Genomic DNA, 27,439 nt, shown 5'->3' with positions numbered 1-27,439 from the left:
AGAAAGAAAATAGCTGTAACTACATATTTAGAACATTTCCAGTATCTAATGCACTAAAAGCTATTACTAAAATGAACAAATTACATCAGACCCACACCAAAGTCTGAATCTAAATATAAATAAAAACAAGAGTGTAAAATGTATAGTGTCAGTATTTAATAAGTTCTCTAATTTATATGAAGATTTGTTCAAAAATTAAAGATTTTTTATGTTTTTAAAATGTAATAAAGCATGTTACAAACACATAAAAGAATGTTTTACAAGCCTGTTATTGGGGGGGGGGTGGGGGGGGGGGGGGGTGGGGGGGGGGGGGGGTGGGGGGGGGGGGGGGTGGGGGGGGGGGGGGGTGGGGGGGGGGGGGGGTGGGGGGGGAATAGTTGCAATAAGCTGATTTTGTGAACAAAATTCCATGGAAAACCCCATTTAAGGGAGTATAATTTTTAGATTTCATTCCACACCATGCATCAAAAGGGAAAGAAACCATGGCACATCCAAGAAAAATTTTTTTAAAAACCGTCTTCCTACTTAGGTCTAATTAATCTTTGGATGACTCTTTCCTCCTCAACTCAATTAAAAAAAACACTGTTCAAAACTGTACCCTTGTTTGAATAGTACATTACATGAATAATGAATGTCTGGCTTTGATTTAAAACTAAAACGTAAAGTAAAGAATGTCTTATATTTTGATCTTGTTCTATTTAATCTCATTCCAAAAGAATCCCTCAGGACTCCTCAATTCTTCTCTCCTCCAGTAATTCAGTAACTACACAGGACACAGATCTTTAACAGTACAAACCTACAATTAATAGCTCAAGTAATACATTTTATGTAAGGTGCGAAACAGAATGAATTAACATAAAATATTTATAATTTTAAAAATAAAAGTTAAAAGTGACAGCTGAACCTACCTGTTGTGGCCAGTGATGTAAGGTCTTTGGCCGTCAAATTCGTTCTCATCCAATTCCAAAAACTCAGACAGCGAGGGTTGCGGCCGCTTGGGATAGCAGACGAGGATGTTGGAAACACTAGTACGACGGACCGGGCCGTTTCTCGAGAATGCCATCCCGGGTGGTTGTGAGATGAGATCCTGGGGGCTCCCAGAGTACGAACCGTCATAGTATTCATTGATGGCCACATCGATCCGCGCTCCTCCCGGGATAGGCTGTGTAACATGATTCATAACAATTTCAACACAGAAATTAACTAATGTAAGTATTCATTTCCTTCCATAACATATTTATAAAGGCATCCTATCAAACTAAGAAGGCAATTCAAATTATGATAACAAATTTGGCAAATTATTGTATGATCACCTGAATAGGTATATACCTATTTATTGTTAATAACAGCTCCAACGTAAAATATTACCTCTTCATTATTCATAACCTGATTTTAATAACTTATACACCATTGTCTCACTCCACTACCTGGACTAATATGGGTTTAAAATAATTGGACTACCACAAGAACACAAGAATGTGTATTATTCATCTATCAGTCACCAAAATCGTATATCCCTAGCTGTTACTTGTCTAGACGTTTTTATTTATCATGTGAAAATATCATTTACTACTACAATCGAACATAATTAGTTTGCGATTGAATGATAAGGTAAACTGTTATTAGGGACCTACTGAAAATCCTCTCAGTGAGGTATCAGAATCATGTTAGTAGCTCAGCAGTAGTTAAAAAGGGGATGAGGTTACGACAAACTTGCATGTAGGTAGTATGGGGGAGTATGTCACTGAGTACCTCTGAGTGAATTCCATCATACTCTAGCCTTGTAAAATTCAAATTGTACTCACGACATAAGTGAAGGTGAACCTAGAGTGACACAGTTTGAGGTGTTTGAGTAGACAGTAGAGTGTTGTACAGTCCAGCGAACACCACGGACAGTGAAGATCCTCGCACGCTTCAGTCTGCTGCCGGCTGTTGTTGTTGTACAGGAACTGGTACACAATCTGAAGGCGGTTCTCACATTTGTTGTCTTCTTTCTCAGCTGGAACAGACAAGTCATTTGTCATTTACCTAGCAATACCGTTTACATATTGAAAATAGTATACATGGATAGTTAAAAATTTCTTGGCTCACAATTAGATCATGGGTTACGCTGGAATGATCTTGTAGAAGTGATCATTACAAAGCTACTTCTGGTCTTTAAGTATTTAGAGTTATTTATGCAAGAGAAAGTTATTTATGTCGCTTTAAACGTTATACGATAATCACATTAACTTCCACACATCTTATAGTATGTGTGCTTACGGAGAAAGTTTTCATTCATTATTCTCTGGAGACCAACTAATACAAGTTTATAGTTAGTGCGAATTTGGTAAACTACTGATAAAGCAAAAGTGAGACAGTAAAATTTACTGTCTAAACCATTTAACCACCACACATCTTACAGTATATGTGCTTACGGAGCAAGTTTTCATTCATAATTCTCTGGAGACCAACTAATGATACAAGTTTATAGTTAGTGCGAATTTGGTAAACTACCGATAAAGCAAAAGTGAGACGGTAAAATTTACTGTCTAAACCATTTAACGGTTTTACATGTACATCAAAACATATTGCAATCAAATATTCATAATAATCCTAGATATAAAATTAAAGTAACAATCTATCTTTGTTTTGTACATTTTTTACTTGAACAGTAATATTTTTCTTTCAATGTTAATTCTTTCCATAGCAGTAAACAGACAATGCAAATTTTCTTTAGTATAGTTTGATACTTTAAGTGGCTGTACATATATATATAAAAATTTTGATCCCAATTGTTTCATCAGTTATTTTTAGATATGGTAAAATTTGAAATCCTCCATAGGACCAACAAGTTTATCTTCACAACATTGTTCAGATCATATTACACTCCAAACTGTCTAAAATAAGAAAATAAGTTAGAATGTTCCACGATTAATGACAGATAAGTGGTAACACTGACCTGGCCTATCATTTTCCTTGTTGCTGTTGGTATCTAACGTATCTTCCACTGCAGGATTCACAAGTTTGGGTCGGTCGACAAGTTTGGTGACCGGTTCCCTCGACCATCTCAGTCGAAACTTCAGCGTAGGGCCTGTACTGAACTGTTCAAATGATGAAGACAACTGGTCTGCTTGGTCCTAGCAAGAAAACATATTGAAAAATAATTTTCAAACAAAAATTTGATACCCAAAATAGAATACAATTTATTTTGATTCCCCACCATTCTAAAGAGTGATCTTTCACAATTTTATCATCTCATTCATGAAGGCCTCAATAAAGTTATTGACTATAATGCCAAAAGTACAAATAAGTGAAATAATTAGATGTGATGATCTTTATCGTCAAAAGTAAATTAATCAAATGCTTTCACGCTTGTTATTATTGGCATTTATCCAAATTCCAGGAAAGCCATATAGATGAATGATGGTGTAGCTTTCATTCTTAATAAGCACTTTGGAAAACTTAACACTTCAGCTTGTATACATGCACAGTCTGATCTTTGAACGGGAGTATGTGAGACAGGATTTTATCTGATCACTTTATAGATATATCTTCACTACTACCTCTATTGATATAATTACTCATGATCAAAGATCTTAAAGGCCATTGGACAATCAATCGACACATAACAAATTATATTAAGCAGCTTGGACACACCCCATACAGCAGAGTAATCCCATTGTTTTAAACAAGAAAACATAAAACAACTATTCACTATGAGTTTCCTGACTCATTTATTAAACGTTTTCAACAGTGTTGATTGTTCTTTATTGCTAGTTAATGTAAAAAAATTAGCATTCAACAAATCTTTAAAACGGTCCTAGTTATATTTGTAAAAATAAATTTTGTAAATGACAAAATTATAAAGTCAAGTTCAAACTGAAACTAAGCCAAATAAACGTAGACATACTGTATCCCAAGGATTCATTACATTATTTCTCCTATCTCTTTGTTATTTAAAAGATATAAAAAACTGGCACCAATTGGAACCACAAAGACTCAAATTAAAATTAATAAGTGTCAAGCAAGACAAAAGAAGAAATAGCTATAGAACACAATTCAGCACAATTTTACGATAGACGATTTAATTATAACTGAGAAAACAAAACTCATAGTTTTTACAGCAATATAGTAAGGTTTAGAGAGCTTATTAGGGCACGTACTATAATTAATAGCTACAGCTCTAATATACGGCTCTCTAACCGAGAGGTCACAAGTACAGTTCCTAGGGAGGTCAATAAATATTTGTACGTGGGTTTGGACCATTTCCCGTAAAAAACATTTAGATGTTCAATTGAAATACTGTAGGTGTAAAAAGAACCCCCTTAAAAAGTGTTTTTCAGTATAAATTATATTCGAGAAACAAAGTTAGTTATTTTATTGATTCTGTTTATAAATCAAGCCAAGCTTTAAACTTACTAAATAACTAAGAAAATTATTAATAAAAAAAATGTTATATACAATTCTACAATGAAAGCTAAACTTAGTGTTCAACAATACTTGTACGTTTCAAACTGCAAACATTTAAGAATGTGTGTTGGAGCTCAGCATGTTGTACTGTTAATTCTACCTCCTTGATGGGTCCAATGTACTCCCAGGCAGAGAGGGCATGTGAGATCTTTGCTCCCGGAGTGAGAGCCTCCAGCAGCAGCTCATAGTCCCCATCGGACAGCAAGCAACGGTTCTGCTTGTCGTAGATGATGAGGTCAGTGCCGTACTGGTGCCAGCCTCCTTCTTCACCCTCCCCATCACCTTTCACTGACTTCCTTCTCTTGTGTGGCGGCTCTGTACAACCAACGAGACAGCTTGTTATTGCAAACATTCAGTGTTCAAGCAGCTACTACAATGGGAACACTACTTGTGACTAATATACAACTAGTGCGCTTGACTAGAAATCAATCATGACACATTTCAATGGGTAAAACTTGCAAAATTTAATTCCACAGATTTTTCATAGAACAGCTTATTATAATACTATTATTTGAAAGGTTACAAACAAAAATATAATGTAAGAGGCTTGTAATTTTAAGTACTGTGAGTACCATTTTGATATATTAAAAAACAGGTAAACTCTTTGTAACAATATTATTTTTAAATGAAAGCCTACACTTTAATCTACTTTCTAAATAATTTCCACCAATATTAAAAAGGCACTTATCATATTGAACAACAACCCTGTTGTATGTATGCTGTCATGATAGGACAATGACTTCAATACGATCATTTTGACACTATTGTCATCATCTCGGCACTGAAGATGCTTCTTCAGTTGCAAAAACACATGATAGTTACTGGGCAGTATGATATTAAGGCTGTATTGTATAGTAAAGTTACAATTGACAGGTACTACATACCGGAGTCAATGTCCCCGTTGGGGATGGGGTTGTGGGGTCCAACTCGCAGAAGCAGATGGTAGGACTTGACCTGGTTCCCCTCGGTAAGGCTGAAGCATTCTGTGGGGATAGACAAGGCCGGCACCTTTGTCAGACTATCCTCAGGTGGGTTGTAAGCTACGAAGCTGGTGCCCAGTGACTTCTGTAACAACAGTGCACCCGGGTTGGCAGCCGTGACAAATGAAAATTCACGGGAAGTACCCTGTTTCACAATAAATAATGTCAAAATAATGCACTGTCTTTCTTCTTTCAAATATTAGAAATGTCATTTCACCGCTTTAACATTATCAGACAGTTCTATAAAATCTAAGTTCATACGGTGTTATAATCCTCATCATTGATATTTTATTGTTGTGCATTAAAGTGTGCATCAGGATGTGAAGAATATGTGGTAAAAATTTGGTTCAATTATACGCAGTACTTCCTGAGAAAACCGTTCACCAAATTATAAAAACACTGTTTTCAGGAAACGGCGACAAAAGAAATAAATGCACAAAAATTAATGTAAAACTTGTGTTAACAAAACCTTTATTATTTAAAACATGCCAGCTCGTTAGCTTGGATCATCAGGGTCTTCTTTAGTGTCCTCTAACTTGACTTTTCTTCTGTCTTGGTAGTTTTTTTCATGTCTGGTGAGTAGCGTTCGAAATCCTGGATTGTGCGTTCATCCATTTTTTCATACTAATAATTGTTTTTTTCCAATGTTTATCCTCCTAAGGCCTGGCGTACTTTTAAAAGGACATTAATTTGTACTTAAGTAAAACCCAAGTTCAATGTACACCTTTAAGTCACTAAGACCAATGTCCTACAAGAAGGACAACATTTTGTACTCAAGTAAAACCCAGGGAAATTTTGAACTTTGGAATAAGTTTTTTTTTAATAATTTCTTATTCAATAACCTACTTAGACACTATAAAAACAAAATTTAACAGTATATTTGATATATTTATACAATTTTGTATAGTCCTTTTAAAAGTACACCGGGTTTTCATTGGGTAAAATACAGGGTAGTGAAATCAAGAGACATTATTTTTTTTAAAACTTACCTTTATTTCATTTTAGTTTACTCAAACAGTTAAAAATTCAATTTAGTTCAAAAAGGCTTAATATTTTTTAAATTAAAATATGGTTCCTGTTTCTTTGTGCTATTAAAAATAATGGACCTTACACTTGTACACGTCTCTGATGTTTTCTTTAAACACATAGCTACACTAGTTGTTTATAAGTTAACCCTTTCAGGGCCAGGACCAAATATGAGATGTTGCAAAATTTTTTCACATATCTATCCCCTTGTGACTAGTCAAAAGTGCCAGGCTAAAATTGGCGATTTTGCAGTCTCTTAGATTAAAATTTATAACTTTTCATAAACATTAGAGAATGACCTAAAAAGTTGCACCAAATTACTCGTATAGATATATACTATCAACAAAAAAAATATAAAGATGTATTTTTAAGTAATTTAAAATTTAAAAAAAATAATGTTTTAATGGATTACATAAAAAAAAATTTAATTTTTTAATTTCTTTTCGTAAATAACTAAAAAAAGGAAAAATAATTTTACCGTAGAAAGCTATGTTATTATATTGTACATTTATAAAGGAACAACCATACAAAATTTTGTGTTATTTTCTCTCATAAATAAATTTTTTATGACACATTTTGTATAAATACGCATAATTGTACTTCGCAACAAGTGATAAAGCAACTGACTCTTAACTGCAAGAAACTTAAAATAAATATTCACATTACGGATGTACCGGTAAAACAGATGATTGTAGGATCCATAAGCAGTTTCAATACAGTTAAAAAACACTATTTACCAAGAAATATTTACACAATTTTATTTGAAATTTATTTACAACTTTTTTTCTATTTACAAATATGCTACTTACAATTTCACTCCCGTGAGATCGCAAATTGTCAGTCATTGTAACTACTACACACAATAGCTAAGCAGGTAAACACTACTAATATTTACAACCACAAAATAAAATAATGAAGAAGAATCCAGCATACAATGGTACGATTGCACTAAAGCATAAAGAATTAACAACAATAGATCGAGTCACCTGATAATGTCACGTGACAATTACGAAATAAAAATGCATAGACCTCCAAAATAAAAATTATATTCATATTAAATATCTACAAATATACCAGGGAATAAAAAAAACATAAAACTTTAATCATTTGATGTCGTATTTTTTTAACGAAAATTACGAATATCAAGGCGGCAATATATTGCCGCCTGGCACTTTTCAGACACGATCTATGGCGGCAATATATTGCCGCCTGGCCCGGAAAGGGTTAAAAAGGGCTTAAACATTGTTGAAAGTTAAAAAAAAAAACAGTTCCTTTGTGCTACTAAACATAAATGGACCTTACATTTGGTACACATTACCGATGTTTTCTTTTTTGAAACATTTGGAGTTGAACATCTCTGCTGTACTCCTGGCGTAATTTCAGGTAAGTGGTTCCCATGTGTCCCTAAAATCTCACACTTGGAAGTTCCTTGGGATTTTCTTCCAGGTGTAACCTCTTCATCTGTGGGGTACCCTGAATCTTCACTGTCACTAAGAATAGAGTTTGATTCAATTAAATACTCTCCGTAATCCATCTTGTACTTTCTTAGTTGTGCCACTTTTTTAATGGTATGTTTGATTTGATCTTGTCTTCTCGGTAGCAAAGCCAGGAATTGGATATGGCTAAATCAAACAGGTGCATTATTGTTCTAGTGGTCCACTTCCTTGTCCGTTGTCTGGAAGAACAATATGATAGCATACGGTCTGAAATATCAACACCTCCCATATGTGTATTGTACGCCTTTATCACTTGAGGCTGAGGCACTGTAATGTACTTTTCTCTGTCTTTGACCACCTACGAACTATCCAATAGATCTATTACTGGTTGGTTTTGGATGTCCCTCACCAAATCAGTATCTTGGTCATCATCCTCCGAAACATCCATGTCGGAGTCATCAAGCTGGTTGATGGTGTTCATAATTTCTGCATTGTTTACTGGAACAATTAAATTATGTTATCCATGGCTGTAAAAACAGTTTTTTTGTAACTTTAAATAAGAGCGAAAACTTCATAGGCCTAAATGTTCATCCTTTTTTGAAGTTAAATTAAACTAAATAAATGTGTAAAACAGGTAAATTTATTAAAAATTGTCTATTTTCCTAAAAAGTGTCAACAATTACAGGAAACACATATATATGAAATGTGTAGTCACTTAAGCCTAGTGTCCTTATATTAGGACAATCCACTTTTGAGATAAAAAGAGTTTAAAAACCCAATGTACTTTTATAAGGACACATCTTTTTAATGATAAAAACTAGTCTTTTCCATTAGATTTTCAATGGGTTTCAACTTTTATATACTAGCTATATATATTATACTGCAAGTTTCTAATGAGAAAATATTAACAATCAATACTTTTTAATACTTACAATGATGTTGAAAATAAAGCCTCCGCTTCCTTGGTGAAGCCATCTTTCTGGAGGTTATGTTTATGGCTAAACTAGCCAGCTAACTGAAACACACATGTGATGACTGACAACCTAAAAAAAACAACAAGTCAGCAGAGTTGCCAACATCTAACATACAAATATTTCCTTCTTGGTAAAAAAATTCCCTAAAACTCTGTCCTTCTAAAAGAACATTAGGTTTCAACTTGAAAAATGTGGAAAAAATCCCTGGGTCTTACCGAAGTAGAGATATTTGTACTTTTAAAAGAACATCAGGTTTTTGCTTAAACATTTTAATTTTTTCCTTGGGTCTTAGGAGGTTATGCCTAAATTTATAAAAATCATACACTTAGTTGCATTTCCACTGTTAAGATGATACAGCATCAAACAACCAAAATGTAGATTTTTTAAACCAACAATGCCAATTTTTTGTAACAACAACCAAATCACAGTGTTGAAGCTTTCATTAGGATTTTGTCTTATCATGGAGACTTTAAAAAAAATAAATCTTTGAAAGATTTTTGAAGACTGGCTTTATAAACTCCATTATGGGAAGTGAAATATTATTTTTGTAAGTATAAGTTTTTCCTTCAGCAACAGCCTACTCGTGGCTGCACCAACTCGTTTTGCCTTTAGGGCATGTCCGTGGTATGAGTCATCATCAGTCCAATTTTTTTTTCATATTTTTCTCTTGTGATACTCTTATATATAGTGAAAGTTTAGTTGAAATTGGTAGAAACATTAAAACATTATTTTAATAAACTGTTATGTAAATATTTAGAGGAACACAGTTGATACTATACTGGCATCTAATAAATAGTTTTAAAACATTTACAAAACCGTATTTTATTTGTACTTTTTTGCTTTTTTACTAAAAACATGTTACTAGTTAGATTTAAATTTAAATTAACAACATAATTCACTAAAGTGTAGATCTGCTTGACAAATGTAGTCACTTGATCCATTCATATAGTCACATACATATGACCAATTCTGAAATATAACTGTTGTAGCTCTAATTTCTCAAATCTGATATTTCTATAATAGAGTTTTGAGAACCACTATAACACTTTCTACTATATACGAAAGAGAAACAAAATAAATAAAAGAAAACACAAGTTAAAGTAGTGCCAAAATAGTACTATATTTTCTATCCCTAACTAAAAGATTCTTATTTTTAATCGACTCTTTACTTCATCAGTTATTAAGTAAAAAAAACCTATACCAGAAAAGTGAGGTCACATTTTATTCTTTTAATTTAGGTAGTGCATTAAAATCCCATAAAATGAATATGGACCCTATTTTACATTTTTTTTTAGTTATTAGTATCGTTGTAAAGATTTTCACAAAGCACATCAATAGGTAGAGTGATTATACCTCTCAGCTGATACCTAACTGAAATATAATGCATTATTTAACACAATTCTGTTAACGGCTAATCCATTCAATTAAGGAGTTCTTATGCAAAAGCTTCTTTTTTTGTTCCGAAACAAGGTTTCATATTGGCCTGAAACAAGGAAAGAGTGTGGGCAACTATATTTATGGAAGCTGTCTGTATTGCTGCCCAATGAGAAAATTGTGTCCTTCCACACTTTTTCTTTTGTACAATTACTGTAGTAGCCACTGTCACCACCATTCCTTCCTAAGTTGCACCTAATCTAATTAGCCCGTCTCAACTACGAAGCTAAATACTGTGAGCTCTATCAATACTAATTTTATGGAAAGTAATAATTAATAAGCTGAGAGCTACTTACAAATATTAATATTAACATATTGCATAGTAAATAATAAAAGTAATTCAGTTCTTACCTTTATGGTTTGATAATCAAAACCAGCAATGAAGTTGTACATGCTTAACCCTTCTGGTGAAGTAGATTCTTTTTTATTATTTAATGTCTTGGCTTAAAGCTAATTAGTTTGGTATTGTTTTAGGCGGATTTGTGGTCATCAACATTTTGTGATCATCCTTACACTTCATAGTCAATATTCGTGGTTGTCAAGTTTCGTGGTAGTAACACTTCATAGTCATCAACATGGAATTAAAGGGATCCGTAATCCAGTTAAAGGGAAATATTTTTATTATGAAAATTATTCAAGAAGTTTATGATGTTATAAAGGAAGTTTTCAGGGTTTAGGAGTGAAAGACTATGTTGACTAAAGGCTATGTAAGTTTAGTCAACGATATTTGATATTTGTACCAGACAAGACGTCAGTATGTTACATCACAGTGTAATAATAAATCAGTATTATCAGCCCTGAAAGGCTGAGATTTATTTATTGGTGTATAACCCCTGTACTTCGATATAATCTTTAAGATCTTAGGTCAGTTAATATTAAATTTACCGTTTGAACAGGGCACGAACTCTCTTTCCTCTTCTTGTGGCAAATTTTGAGTAGAAGAGTTTCCACCTTTACAGCATCTTCATTGCTGCCACCTGGATAAATCCAGAATAAACTAGTTACCAAACATCAACAGATTATTTAAGGATAGTACATAGATAATTATTGTACATTTATAAATAGACTATTTATAAATATATATAAATCTTTTGACAGTGTTTCTTACAACAAACTAATTGATAGATGTCCAATTTAGACATGAAAGGGCCACCCACTTCATGTTTAAGATGATATTTTTATAGTGAAATGCACATTAAAATAACTTTGATAATATTACGCTATAAGTAAAAAAATAGTTAGAAATATCAAACATATATTTTCCCACAGCATAGTAGTTAAGTAACTCACCTCAGTAATACCACGAGAATGTCATGCTAATGAACTAAAATCTGAACTAAGACTACTGACTGAAAGTATAAAAATGTATTTACAATAATTTTTATTTTAGATTGTATTCAATGGATACCACAGTATTTTAGATGGCAGAAGTGGTGATTATTACTTTATATGTGTATTAAAGTATATTTGATCTCTACAAACTCAAAAGTCAATCAGAATTTTGTATAATACAATTTTAAAGTTTTTGTATTTTCTATCTGCAAGTGTTCAAATATAGCAGGAATCAAGAGAACACTTGGAATTAAGATTGAATTTAAACTATTGCAACGTACCCTTTTTATCGTAGAAGCCCAGAAAGGTGAGAGTCATATAGCCCGACATTGGATGTTGGCCAACACTCTGCGCTCGCTCCACACGTTCCAGTAGTGAGTCTATGCGGAATGTCTTCCGAGACTTGTTTGACCGGGACATACGTCCTCGCATGTACGTCAATGTACGATTCAAAAATATGGGCTGCAAACATAGCATGTATTAATTTTCATCTGCCATCGGTTTATAAACACATTGGAGGATACAGTTCAAGAGCAGTAAAATTTTAAAAATACACAAAGCGGGATCAAACATGTGATGTTACAATCCCATATAATTGTAATGAGTTGTTCCCTTAAAAGCCGTGCTAGTTTTGGTGGAGGTCGAAAAGGAAGGGTATCAAAAATTTAAATATACCAAAGGTTAAATATATATAACCTATATTTTACATATTGTAACACATAGGTCATTTTTGTAACTATATACAGTTAAAAACCTAATAATTTGTTTTAAGCTTGTCAAGCTAAAAATTTATGACCTGTAAAAACGTTTAGGTTTGATAATTTTAACACAAATTCCCTTCGATTTTGACCCCCACAGAAATTGTGGAGATGATGACTAAATTTTTTATTAGAAGGAAATTCTTATGCTGATTTCAGGAGAAACTAAGATTGTTTGTTTATACAATGTAAATTTCCTATTGGCTCCCAATCTAAATGCACTAGAGAAATATTACGCTTTTTATTATAACATGGTTAAAATAGAACAAGGAAAACAAACAAACAGCAAATTTCTTTAACTGTTATTAAATAAGTACCATTTTGGTATATACAAAAAAAAGTAAATTTTGTGAATATTTTATGTTTACATGAAAGCATCTGAAGTATTACCTACTTTTCTCACATAATTTCCATCAATATTAAGGTAGTTATCATATAGAACAACAAACTTTTGTATAGACATTGTCACAGAACTTTGCTACTGATTTAAAAGCTACTACAACATGGTAATTCTAATGTTACTGTCGTCATTGTGGTGCTAAACTCCAAGATGATACTTCAGTTACAAAAATACATCTAATCACTGGGTGATGTATGGAGGACAATCATATTGTTCTCAGCCAAATCATGGGATAAGATCTTCAGTTTGTTTTGCCTGATGTGGTCAGGTATTGTAATGCAGGAAAACAATCTCTTAAATCAGTACGCCTCAATTTTTACTTTGAATTGCATTTTAAGGTCTCAAAGTATATTTTGGAATTGATCGTGTCACCAATAAGAAAAAACCAATAAGCATACCTCGTACCTGTCTCAAAACATAGTAAGTTCATTGATTTTCTGAGCTGAAAATAATAATGTCTCCTTGAATTTCACTTTCTTGGTTGATATGGAATGTCTATTCCGTAGACTCTTCATTTGATTCCGGTGTAAAGTAGACCATCCATGTATGAAAATGTGTGAGACATTTTGGTTTGAATAATCATTACCTTCAGCATTGCTACTCAAGAAAAGTTATCAAGGGGCTGCCTATTTGTTTTTTCTGACCGCCTAAACAAATGATTTTTTGTACTCATTGTGAGCTCAATTTTCACTGTTCCCTAAACTGCCTTACAATTAATCGCCTTTTGGTTCAATCGCCGGCTTTCCAGGAATTTAGTCCTACTGAAATATTCAAAGCAATCTAATTCAATATATCTTTATTCAGTAATGGTACAGTACTGTATGTGTAATGGTACCCAATTAAATAGATACACATTTCATTAAAACAAAAGAGAAGTGAAACTCACAGATCCAGACAGTCTTACAAAGGACATATTTTTATATTCTATCAATCAGTACTGTATGTAACATTCAAGTTGACTGCAAGCAACTCTTATAATGAACATTATAATACTTAATCTTCAAAGAACTCTTGGAATAAATAAATAAACTTGTTACTTAAATATTGTTTTAAAGACTTTATCAAAGGAGTTTACGGTTTGACAGCAATTCCACAGGCAATCTAGCAAAAAGCTTGTTATCCATGTATGTAATTTCTTAAAAAAAAACTAATTTGTGATGATAAATTATTATATTGTAACATGTGGTGTAGCCATGATTGAATATTAATTAAGAGTAACCACTATTGTCAATTATGTGTTTAATTGTTTTCAGTCATGAACAAACTATTAATATGTATAATCAAATCTGTTTTAGTTTTAGGTTTATTACAGTTCTAATTGCTTTCTTCTGCTGAAGTAGAATTCCATTAAAATTATTCAAGTTGTGGTTTTATACATGCTAATATATCATAGCAATATATCCAATGAATAATTTACAATTTTTAGTGATTTCAAATCGCAATATCTGGACTTCAGACAAAATGCGTTACCAGTGAACGTTTTCTGGAACACAATATTTACATGATAATTCCACTTCCCATTTTGCACTATTAACTTGTATGATATCTTCTTCACACAAATGTTTAGTACAAGGAAACATTTTACTTTCTTTTTTCAAAGTCCAGTAAAACGATGAAACAAGTGATATTTTTAAAAGATTTTATTGAACATGTGGCATGACTCTATATTCAATAGACCAATATTGAAACAAACATACAAAAGAAAATCACAGGCTTTTAAAATATCTCATAGTGTACACAACATAATATATTTTAAATATAAATGTAAAATATTTTATTCAATACTACTTCCACAGTTATATTTTCTATGAGTTAAATGTATATTCAATAAAATAATAAACACCCTTATATAATGTTTTATGGCTTAATCTATTTTTTGTCAAAGGTTATGTTGTTGGTGATTTGTTCGAACCAACATTTTCTGTATCCAACAAAACTTCAGTCTCTAGGGAGTTGGTTAAGAGGGCACTTAGTGTACTAAAAATGTCCTAGAGAGTACCTTTTGAAACTTGAGGGAATTCTTTTGATAACTATGAAATCAAGAAGCATTTTTTTCATTTTCTGTATCAAATCATCAGTGATTACTGGGCGTCATTTCTTCACCACAACCATTCTTTTGGTAATTTCTGAAAGTTCTTTGCACAGCATTCCATCCCTCAATGTTTGATCAGTAAAACTTCACAAAACAGACTGAATTTCAACTGTTTTCACGTCTGTAGCACTAGGAAAATGAATAACGGTGTGTATTCCCGTTTCTAGGATTTTCATTTGGCGTAGATATTTTAAATACGCATAACAGTTATAAATACGATTGATTGATGCCCTAATAGTTATCTGTAGCTTGCCAACATATGCAATATGTTTACAAATGATGGAACTAATGTATAATGATTCAATATGCACCAGCAAAAAAAATTGTACAATTTGCACTGCTCACAGGCTTTCATGACATCCAGTAGCTGCAATTTTCATCATAAAACTTTAGCAAAGACGGGATAGTTATTTTGGCATAAAAACCATAAATCCTAAAAGGTTTAATTGTCTAATTTTAATAATTACTAATGATATCTTCTCAGGATTAATTTGTAAAAAATTATGGTCAATAAAAAAACATTAAAATTAACTTATCAATATAGTTACAAATCAATCAAAGTGAATTCTATTTAACAGACCTTAAACTAAATTTTATAAGTGATTTTCCAAAACTTCATGTATATATAATATAATAATTTAAGTCTCATTTAAAAAAATTACACTGAATACTTACACATAACATATTCCTCGATCGTAAAAATCTGTAGATTTGGGTCGGTTCTGAAACAAATTTATCAATTATTTATATTCAAACTTGGTAGCAAGACTTATTTTAATACAAAACAAAGTCAAAGTAACTTGGAATGTAATCCGGTCAAAGAAAGGGAGAGATATAAAAAGTTGATGTTTTTGGAGTTATTTCTTCTTATAAAAATAATATTCATCTGAGATGAATGAAACTCCAATAACAGTAATTAAAAAAAATCAGTAATAAGTATTTTAAAACCATTGGTACACTTAATTAACTCCTAATCCATTTCTGTGTATTTCCCAAATGATCTGAAAATATTTTAAAAATTGATATTTTAAAAAGTGACAGAGATGTTACAGGTTATAAACCGGTTTCATTGCTTCCATCATTTTCCAAAATATTTGAAAGAATAGTGGATATTCAACTGATCAAGTTGATTTGAATCAACTGGATTCAAATAATTTATTGGACAAGGAGCAGCATAGATCCAGGACAAATAAATCAACTGAAGGGGTTCAGTTTATTAAAAACATTGTTCTTAAAATCATGGAATACAATCAAAATAATCTGCTTGATTTTCCTCATACTTAAATAAGTATTAGATATTAGTTTCAAAACGATTAATTTTAAATTGTATTGTATTTATACGTTTCACAGCTACTCAGGCTCTGAATATATAAATGAGCACAGAATGTGCTCTCTGACATTGGTGGTAACGCAGTGTACGTAGGTGACATTAACATTCACATTTTTGATGAATTATCTATTATTATGCACTACTATCTCAGTGTAATGTACAATTTTGGTTATGTATCAATGATAAATGTACCAACCACGATAACTGTAGTAAATAGATGTCTTGATCTTATTTTTGTTAAATGGAGGAATATTACAAGTCGTAGTTCAGTTTTTTATTTAGACCTCACTGATCATTGTTTAGTAGGGTTAACACTTATTTTTTAAAGAGTATTGGAGAAGAGGAAATACAAAAATGTAATAATAAACTATAAGTTAATTATGAAATTGTTAATGATAAGCTGAACAAGCATAATTTTAATGATTATTATAACATTAGTGATGTAAATACTTTAATATACTAATAGAACTTTTAAGTGGAATTGTAAAGAGTAGCACTATTAAAAAGAATAAAGGTAATCGTAGAATGCCTGAGTCAGTCCTTGCCTGTAAGAACAGGGGTGCCACAAGACTCGAGTTATCTCGGCAACCCACTTCTTAATTTTTATAAATAATCTTTTAAATTTGGATTTCTTCCTTAATATAACTGCTTTTCCCGACGACATTGCTTTCTTGTACACCAAAATATATTGACAAATTTATGCAATAATATAAATAAGGATCTGTGGATAGCAAAAGCATTAACTTTGACTTAATTGATCTACCATGAAACAAATTGTAGTGGAATATTTTACAATTTTACAAGTTAGTAATTTTAAGTACCTAGGTGTCATTTTAGATAAAAAAATTATATTGGGACAATCATGTAGTTAATTTCCTAAGTAAACTTACAAAATCAGTCTCTGAAAAGTTTTCTTTTTCAGAAAATTTTCTCAATTACCCTTACTTAAAATTTTTTGATACATTCAAAACTTCAATATGGAATAATATGGGGGGGAGAACTTTTACTTACCTCGTTAATAGAATCAGAACAAATCAAAAATTTTGTTAAAGAATAATTTTACATAAAGGAATGCTAGACAGTTCATTTCCCCTTTTTGCTCCTTGAACATTTTACCCATATAACACTTGTATGTCTATAAAGTACTGAGATTATTTTATTTTAGATATGGCAATAGGGGTAACATAAATATTCCTCATGACATTTGAAGTTCTCGGATATTTAGATTAACAAAAGTTAATAAATACATTTTCAGACATTCCTTCCAAACCCAAATTTTCAGGCTGGATCCAAATACTTCAAATTCTTTAATAAATTACCTCAGCATCTTAAATGTATTCAGGACTTAGCAAAGTTATGCATGAAACTTAAGATCTGGCTACTTGAGCATGACAGTTTAGAAGTCCTTAAAAAAGTGTTGTAATAGTGCAAGTAGCTAATCAATCAGTTTTAATAACCTTTGTAGGTCTGGTTATTATTATTAACATGATAAAAAATATTGTCCTAATACTGCTCTTTATTGTATTAACAGCATTTTGATTTATCATTTATCCTTCTTAATAGTAGTGTATATTTGTTAAAATTGTAGCTGATGCCATTGAGCTAAATACTTCAGAAATCAGAGATTCTTTATTGATAATCTTTAAGATTAAAAGTAGCGTCAATGAAAATAAGATGTACATAGGTGTTAAGTCTTATTATAAAAAGTATTAGTGGTCTTGATTGAGTTGCCTCCAAGAGTAGAATTCCTCTATTGTATAGATGGATCTCTGCAGTAGCCAGTTCTTCATTGCTGTCTTCATTTTCTTGAGATTATCTTGATTATTCTTGATTTCTTCTGACAGAGCATTAAAGAGTTTCTTCCCAGCGTAGGTAGGTTTTTTCTCCAATAAGGCTGTTCTGTGAAGAGGTAGTGGGAAGTCTTGACCATGTCTTGTATAATGCTCATGGAGGTCACCATTTCGGGGAAGGTCTCTTGTTTGGCAATACAATATTGTTTCTATTATGTAAAGGGATGTTACCGTAAGTATTTTCAATTCTTTAAACGTAGCTCTACAACTTTCTCTAGGTTGCCCATTAAACGTATTGATTTTTTTTTTTTTAAGGACTTTTGAAAGGTTGAATTTTGTTGTGCTTTTCCATGCTGCCATTCAATACCTAAGATGACTTTCAAATAGCGCATAGTACGCTATTTTAGTGGGTTCAAGGTTGCTAGTTGCATGGGTTCGTCATAAGGCATAGAGATGAATTTAGCTTTAGGCATAAATTGTCAATGTGATTTGTCCAAGTTAAATTATTATTTATTGTTATTCCTAAATAATTCATGTGTTCTGCTTCTTGGAGGTCAGGGAGTTCGGCCACATAGTTTTTATTAGTTCCTATAGTGATTTGCTTAATCTTGGAGCTGTTTAATACTAGATCATTGTATCTGCAATATTGTTGGGCCATATTAAATGAGATGTAGGAGTTTATTTCCTGTTCAACATCCTTTTGGGCAGATAGCAGAACAGTATCGTCAGCATACATAATAGAATTTAGTAGTTTTCCAAGAAAGTTGGCAAGTCATTTGTAAATAAAATATATAGGATTGGCCCTAGGACGGAGCCTTGGGGAACACCAAGCCTTCCAGACATGACAGTGCAGGTGTCTCCATTTCTTCTCTGTTTGACCTCCACAACTTGGTATCTTTCACTCAAGTAACTCTCAAACCATTTCAGAGCTGACTGTAGAATGCCAAGAGATTGTAGTTTGGCTAGGATTAGGTTATGGCCAAGACAGTCGAAGGCTTTACTCAGGTCTAGAAAGATACTGGTGATGGTGTTGCCTTCTTCTAGGTTGTCTATAATAAATTCAACAAAGTCCATTATTGCAATTAATGTAGATCTTCCTTTTCTGAAACCATGCTGTTTATTTGACAGGAGATTATTGGCTTGCAGGTGAGTGAGGAGTCTAGATAGAGTTATTATTTCTATTACTTTAGATACAGTCGGTAGTAGTGAGATGGGAAGGTAGTTTGTGGCTTCGTCTTTATTTCCTTGTTTATGTTTAGGATATATTTTGGCAAGTTTTAGGTTTTTCGGGAATCTGCCTTGCATAAAGGATAGGTTAGTGATGTGGTGTATTGGTCTTAAGAGTTCAGCCTCGCAAAATTTTATGATTTTAGAAGACATTTCGTCCAACCCAGAGGAGGTTTTACTTGCTAGTGAGTGGATTGTTTGTTTAATCTCCTTTACTGTGGTAGGGGTCATCTCTGTCATTATGGTTTCTATGTTGTAAAGTGGATTATATACTATGTTGTCATTTGATATTTGTTGTTGTTATAGGGTGTTGTCAGCAGTATTAATAAAGAAGGTGTTAAGGTGGTTAGCGATTTTATTTGGGTCTGTTTCTTGTATTTTATCAATTTTTAAATGAGTCAGGCCTGGTGTTGTTTGGTTTTTAGCAGCTCTTTCTCTATTTATAATTTCCCAGATTGCTTTGGTTTTATTGTTAGCTTGATTTATATAGTCTGCATTGGCCTCCTTCCTAAGCTCTCTGAGTTTTAGATCATAAGCTTTCTTCTTCCGGTTTGCTTCAGTCTTATCTTCTATTCTTCCAGTAAGATTGAACTTGTCCTTCGCTTTAATAAATTCTTTCTGTAAGCTCAAGGCTTCTGCGTTGTGGTATGTATTCCTTTTAGAGTGATGTAGTTTCTTGGTTTTGAATGGGCAGGCAACATCTAAGGCCCTAGTAAAGGTGATAAGGAAATTGTCATAAGCGCCATCAGTGTCATTTGATTGTGTCACATTTTCCCAAGTTTCTGTGGCTAAGAAGTGTTTTAGGTTATTTAGATTCCTTGAGCTTGTATCCCTATATATGTTGAAGATGTTGAGTTGTCAAGTATTTTAGGAAGATCAGCTGTGCAGTATTGACCGGTATGATCTGAGAGACCAGTGTTACAGACTTCTACTTCAGTTACTATGTGACTGGACTCTTTCAGTTTGTTAACTATTTTGTTTTTGAGCATTTTTTTTCTAAATAGCTGCTACATAACTTGATAACATGGCAGTTTAATTTCTAAGACATTATTATACATACCTTGCTTGGATAAAAAAGGAGAATAAATCATTATGTTTATAATAGACAGCAATATGTTTAAATTTAACATGTAAATGATTTTGAAAATTGTAAACACTTAAGACATTACAATTTCAAATATCAAACTGTAAAACATGGAGTACCTCTAGGATCTATATTGGGTCTTTTACTATGTTTATGCTATCTAGAAGGCCTCACAGAGGAAGTTAGTATGAGTTATATGTGTTTATATGCGTATTATATTAATTTAATAATTAAAGGCTAGTTTAAACAATTTAATAGAAACATCGGCTAATCCAGACATATTAAATTATAAAATGTTTCTTAAATTGTAATCTACTAACTCAAAAATGTAATTTATATTTTCCAATTATTTATTAGAACAGGGAGACTGTAATAAGCAGCCTACACCCATTATTCGATTGCTATTATAAAACAATTTGACATATTCAACTTCAATGTATGTAAAAATCGTATACAATTAGTTATAATAAATTACCGTAATAAGAAGAATCTCGTACATTATAATTTTAATTATATAAATTTTTCAAAACAGCAAAACCAACTATGGCCTAGAATATTTACAATATTTATAACTTACCCAGCTTGATATCAATAGGTAACCGCTTTTGTGAAATGGAGGAAAGAATTCTCCTTATGTATTACCAGGAACCAAACCCAGATGTTGAAGCTACTTAAACAAATCTTGTCACCTATGAGGAATGTCTTACATATTTTCCTCATAGTCATCGCCATTTTCCAGGTCTCAAAATATTATTTACTTCTTGTTTATTGTTTACATTAAAATTACTATAACTGATAAGTTGAAATCATATGCTAAGTTAAATTTATTGTAATATCAAATTATCCTTTGGATAAAAACAATTGAACCATTCGATAATAGGGTCATTCCATGTCAAGTCAACCAGGTCATGACACCCACCTCTTTAGATTTTGATGAAACTTGGCACAATTGTTGCATTTGCTATCCTATTGATAAATACCAAATTTTATTTCTCTATCTCTTATAGTTTTTTTCTACAAATTTTTTAATTTTCTTAATTTAACGCGATTTTAGGCCTCGGATTTTGCATCTTGCAATGTAACTTGTAGCTTACAAAATTAATATCATGAAAACTATTTGAGATATCACCATGAAACTTTGCATAATATTTAATTAATATATTTAAAATAAAGAAAAAATACATTCACTAACCTATCTCAACTCCAAAAAATAATAAAAATATTATAATCAGAATTTTTTTTTATTTGAAAACGGTTGTCGGGATTTACTAAAATTGCAATATCTCAGGTCTCAGACCTGGTAGAGTGTTCATATTTTTTTTTACATACTCCTAGATACATAGGCTAACAGATAAACAAAAAAAGATGTATGGCTTTTTCACATGTTTGACTGATATTCAACATTATTTATGAGTAACAAAATTACAGACCAACTAAAAGAATACGCAATTTGAAACATTTGGTTTGAAAGTAAATTAAAGTTTAATTTTAACTTTTCTTGTATTAAGTTGTTATCAGAATAAAAATACTCAATTAAACTTAGTACTCGAGTCACTTTCAATTTAAAAGTATTTACAAAACCTTTATGAAGATAAATTGTAAATTATTTACTACTGATCATGTTTGTATCAACTATGAAGTGTTTAAAATTTTATATATCCACTTATTTTATTTATAATTGTTTCTAAAATCAATTAATTATTGATAGAGCAAGGGGTCAGAACTAAGACATGACAAATATTTATAAAAGAGACATTATAAGCACTAATATTTACACAGCCTGTATGACTCATCTATCTTGTCTCAACAGGATCCTTTCATGCTGGTTCATGCTCCTAGCTCTACAGCTAACCATTGAACACTGCCTCAGTTTAGATCTTGCTATGAGTGAGTGAAGACCTATAGTGCAAACTTCTTGTGCAGTGATTGTGATTTTTAATTTTATTAAGTGAAAAGTGAAACATAACAGTTACAGTATATAACTATGTGATTTCCATTAAATGTTTTTTAATAAAACTATTTAGTTTTGAAGTAAAGATGCACCTTAATGTTGGAAATCAACAAGAGTCAATTTTCTCTGACTCAGTGATTGTGTAAAACTAAGTGAATAGGCTAGTTACAGGTTATACCTATTTTTCTTCTTGGACTTTAAAATGGGGTAAGCGGAAATCAAAATGACAAATCCTCAAGCTTGTAGCATTGGACTATTTAAACAATCAGACTGTTTTCAGACAACTTATACACCTTCCAAAAAATTACAATCTGTATCAGAATTAACTGAGGAAGAAAAAGAATTAAATTAAACTTAGATCTGGAATCAATTTAATTGAATTTAAAAATGTTTGTTCCCATCACAGCTACTACTTTCTCAATGTTTTTGAAAAATATCAAACAGTATGCATAGATCCATTAAAAAAACACAAACAGCCAATAAAAGTCACTAAGAAGTGTATCTTTAAGTTTTTCAAAACAATTGTGTGAAAAAAATATTTTTATTAAACCTGGACAAAAGATATGCCCTTCATGTCGAAACTTCTGTGAAGAAAAAACTAAAATCACTGAAAATGAATCTGATGACGAACTAATAATTGAATTGGATTCATTTGAATCTAGAAATGTCTCCCTTTCACAAACAAATGCAGCCTTAGATGATTTGGGTTTAACTCCAATTAAACTTCATAATTTGTCATCACATAGTAAGGGATCGTATTACAAAAGAAAAGTTGAAAAAGTAACAAAAGAAGTAAAGAAAAAAATCTCCAATGCTCTAGATTATGACATTGAAATGTCAGAAGACGAAAAAGAAGATGAAAGAAATGTTATCAAAAAAGCAGAAGATTTTGATAAGCTCGTGGGCCTTTTAAAAGAAAAATTTATTTCTGTTGGGAGATCCCAAAAAGTCCAGATTCTGACTTTGGTGCCAGAATTTTGGAGCCAGAAAAAAGTTGCTACAGAATTTCAGGTGACCGAATATATGGTAAAACAAGCAAGAAAACTTAAACGAGAGAAAGGTATACAAGCTATCACTGACCCTAAAAAAGGTAACACACCCTCCGAAAACACAGTTAAACTTGTGACAGACTTTTACCAAAGTGATGAGAATTCAAGAGTTTTACTCGGAGCAAAAGATAGAGTGAGCATTAAAAAAAATATTTATATGCAAAAAAGACTTCTCAGTAATTTGAGAGAGCTTTACTCTTGTTTTAAATGGGAATGCCCCGACTTGAAAATAGGATTCTCGAAATTTTGCAGTTTAAGTGGTGTGTCCTTGCTGGGTCAGCAGGTACCCATACAGTATGTGTATGCAGCATACACCAGAATGTGAAATTGTTACTAGAACATATTGATTCTTAGACTTCAGTTTTTATTTTATTTCACATTTATTAAATGTAAGTAAACCGCAAATTTATAATTTCTTAATAATATTGTACTTTTTGGAATATTAACTAAACATGTGAAAAAGCCATACATCTTTTTTGTTCATCTGTTAGCCTATGTATCTAGGAGTATTTTAAAAAAATATGAACACTCTACCAGGTCTGAGACCTGAGATATTGCAATTTTAGTAAATCCCAACAACGGTTTTCAAATAAAAAAAATTTCTGATTATAATATTTTTTATTATTTTTTGGAGTTGAGATAGATTAGTGAATGTATTTTTTCTTTATTTTAAATATATTAATTAAATATTATGCAAAGTTTCATGGTGATATCTCAAATAGTTTTTAAGATATTAATTTTTTAAGCTACAAGTTACATTGCAAGACGCGAAATCCGAGGCCTAAAATCGCGTTAAATTAAGAAAATTAAAAAATTTGTAGAAAAAAACTATAAGAGATAGAGTAATAAAATTTGGTATTTATCAATAGGATAGCAAATGCAACAATTGTGCCAAGTTTCATCAAAATCTAAAGAGGTGGGTGTCAAATTAATTATTTACTGGGTGATTTGACATGGATTTTTTAAGACTAACAACTTATATTAATTTATCTTGGACAAATCATGTTGTCTTGTAGTGAGTGCAATGTCATCAGGATCTGGAAGGTTTCAAAAGTTTAAAATATTATAAATTATAAATTTGAACTATTAAAAAATTTGAAATGTGCTGAAAAGCAAACTGTAACGTATACTTTTAGAAAGAGTACTTCTTTGGTAACTTTGAATAAAATTTGGATTTGTTGAAATTTTTAACAAGGTTTTCGTTCAGTAAAAAAAAAAAACAGTGAAATCGTAGGACTTTGACATTTGGATACAAGAAGCAAAATTTATTAGAGCTGTTTTTTCAAAAAGATCAGTCAATAAGAGACCTTTGAAATTAGATACAGCTCAACCTATCTTTACATTTGAAATTCTTTAGAAAATGACCCCTAACCCTCATAAAAGGTATTTTGGGATATTTTTTATGTTTTACCAAATTCTTAGAGGTCAAAATATGGGATTTTTGTTAAATCTAAGAAGATAATTTCTTGGTTCAGCCGCTATACTTCGTGGACTAGTTATCTACCTCACCCTTTAGAGAGGGATAAAATATAACCTAGACTATCTAAAATAAAAATATATTGTAACAAAAAACAGGTTTTTTTATCTTTTCGTGTAGCTCAATATTTTCTAAACTGGTTTTGCAGTTAATGATGTAGTAAATAGAACTAATTATTTTTAGAAACTCTACTACAGTAGAACCCCTCATATCCGGTCACCACGGACCGAGCCCCTGGCCGGATAACGATTCGGCCGGATAAACCAACCTACAGTACACAGCACTTGACGAAACAAAACAATTGTACTGTACTGTACTAACCGCACTGGAAATAATCAACGAACTGTTTACAGGTTAAACCTATTAGCTCAACTGAGGACAACACAGGAAAATGTAAACAAATAGATACACCAAAATAACGCAAGAGTCGTGGGAGACTAGTGCGTGCAACTGCACGTCTGCAAGCCGTGGTAAATAAATTTCGATATTGGCTTCCGGGAAGTGGCCGGATAAACCGAGGTGCGGTAAAACCGAGGCCGGATATGAGGGGTTCTACTGTAAATCCACCCCAGTTAGCTATATTAAGACACTGCCATAACAATTAAATTGGGCAGTGGCAGTTTAATAAAGATTAAATACTTACTTAATCAGAATAATTAATAAATATTTGTAAGTGGTTTTAGACAATTTTCCATAAAAACCTTTGGTATACTCAGCTGAAATACCGTGGGCGTAGATAGAACCCCCTTCCAAAAAAAGCCTACCTACCAATTAGAATATATATACAAGCCTGCCTCAATGTTGGCTACAGTAGTATGTGGCCACCCCCACAATCAAATCAGGAAATACCTAAACTAATACATATATACAAAATTATAGTTATTTAGAATTAATTATTGTGTCACAAGTACACATCCTTTAAAATAGTAACTAAATGTTACACGGTTTTGTTTGTTACATTTTATAAATACACATAGCCTAGATAGATTTTTATTCGTCATTACATTATCACCTTTTAGATATAAAAATAGCTGCACTAAGTTATAATGTAATTTGAAATACATATTAAGGAATTCAGTTTGACATTTTGGTTTCGGTCATTTAGATAATCATGAATATCAATGATTTTATTGCGGTAGTGGCCACTTACTATATTGCAGCCTCAATTTTAAAAGAAGAATATTAGTTTGTATGGTTAGGCTGGTGTTTTGGGGGAATATTCACAAATATTTTTGGTTGACCACATACAAACTTAGGAAGCAAATAACTTATACAACTAAAAAGTCTATGTATTAGCAGTTGGAATATCAATTAGTATAGACAGGAAAGTTGATAGGTTATGACATTTATATTATTTTACTTTTAATAAAATAATCCCTAGTGGTAATACTTATTTAATTGCTCCTATCAGAAAAAATTAAACTAATTTGTGTAATATCACAGCCTTTTCATGCATATCATTAAACTGAAACATAATTTGCTGAGAATATGAAATTCACTATTCAAAATCAATGACTCCATGTCAACGGTTGCTGAAACAAACCCAAGCGTCTTCAATAAAAACACTCACTTTCAAACGCTTGAAGAAATAACTCATGGTCAGCTTGTACAAGATCTACTCTTGTTTTAGAAGAATCTTGATCTTTATCACGTTTCTTTGGAGGCATTTTGTTAAATTTTGAACAATAATATCACTATCACACACACTCAAAATTCACAGAACAGGGCCAACCTATAACCAAAACCCGCGAATCACCACACAACTACCACACACACAGGGATCGAGATCACCTTCTTTCAGTAGCCGCCGGTCGCCTTCCCAGCCGTTTAATTTTTTTCTACACACGACTTGCGTTTTTCAATTCACAAGACAATACATTTTATACTATATAAAGTTCGTTTCAGTTGAAATTGGTTTAAAATTACGGTAATTTAAAATCAAACGTATTCTTGTAATATTAATATACATAAATGTATTGGTTTAGTAGATTACGTACACTAACATATATCGTGTCTTGTCATATCAATGAGTCGAAGCAAGACGATGTTTATTTATGAATATAAATTCAGTGGTGTTTGCTCTGAGGGTAGTTGATAAAGTAAGAGATCTGGGTGTGATTTCGACTTATTCTTTTTGTATCTTAGCCCTTATGAGCGTATGGTTAATGTAATTTCTAGAGCATCCTCTTTGTTTGACTTTATTTACCGCTAAACCAGAGGCATTAGATCTCCTCATTCACTGGTCATAGTGTATAAGATACTGATAAGTTCTTTTCTGGAGTAATGTTCCATCATCTGGTCTCCGGGTCAATCTGACCATTCAGATAAGCTCTACAAAGACCAAACACGGTTTATCAGACTCTTGGAAATGAGGTTTGGCTAAGGGTTTTACGATAAAGCTGTGATTGAACTTGATGAGCTGTTTGACCTCTACTACAAACTTTTACACTGAGCTTTAAATGCCTTAACTTCGACTTCTTGTTCAAATTAGTGAATTGCCTCATCTTTTTTATCTATGGCCTCATTGACTGCACGTATTAGCTCAATGACATAGACTTGTCCGTTCCCTGGAATATACACATCATCAAGTTGTGCCCAACACACGAACTATGCAATAAACTAAGGAATCTTCAGACTTTTGAAGATC

The 27,439-nt window shown here is 32.0% G+C and overlaps 1 protein-coding gene across 1 annotated transcript; it reads right to left on the bottom strand.

The window, feature by feature from the left end:
* Nucleotides 1-904: 904 nt before the first annotated feature.
* LOC124355573 (polycomb protein suz12-B-like) lies at nucleotides 905-26,573 on the bottom strand. The gene is made up of 9 exons (XM_046806736.1): nucleotides 26,363-26,573; nucleotides 15,560-15,606; nucleotides 11,916-12,096; nucleotides 11,188-11,279; nucleotides 5,337-5,577; nucleotides 4,553-4,767; nucleotides 2,942-3,119; nucleotides 1,806-1,999; nucleotides 905-1,162 (listed from the first exon to the last, which is right to left on the bottom strand). The coding sequence occupies exons 1-9, from the start codon at nucleotides 26,457-26,459 to the stop codon at nucleotides 905-907; spliced, it is 1,503 nt and encodes a 500-aa protein (XP_046662692.1). The 5' UTR covers nucleotides 26,460-26,573.
* Nucleotides 26,574-27,439: the final 866 nt, after the last annotated feature.

The sequence above is a fragment of the Homalodisca vitripennis genome, chromosome 2 (genome assembly GCF_021130785.1).
Source record: "Homalodisca vitripennis isolate AUS2020 chromosome 2, UT_GWSS_2.1, whole genome shotgun sequence".
Lineage (NCBI taxonomy): Eukaryota > Metazoa > Arthropoda > Insecta > Hemiptera > Cicadellidae > Homalodisca > Homalodisca vitripennis.
This window is presented reverse-complemented; position numbering and strand designations above follow the sequence as displayed.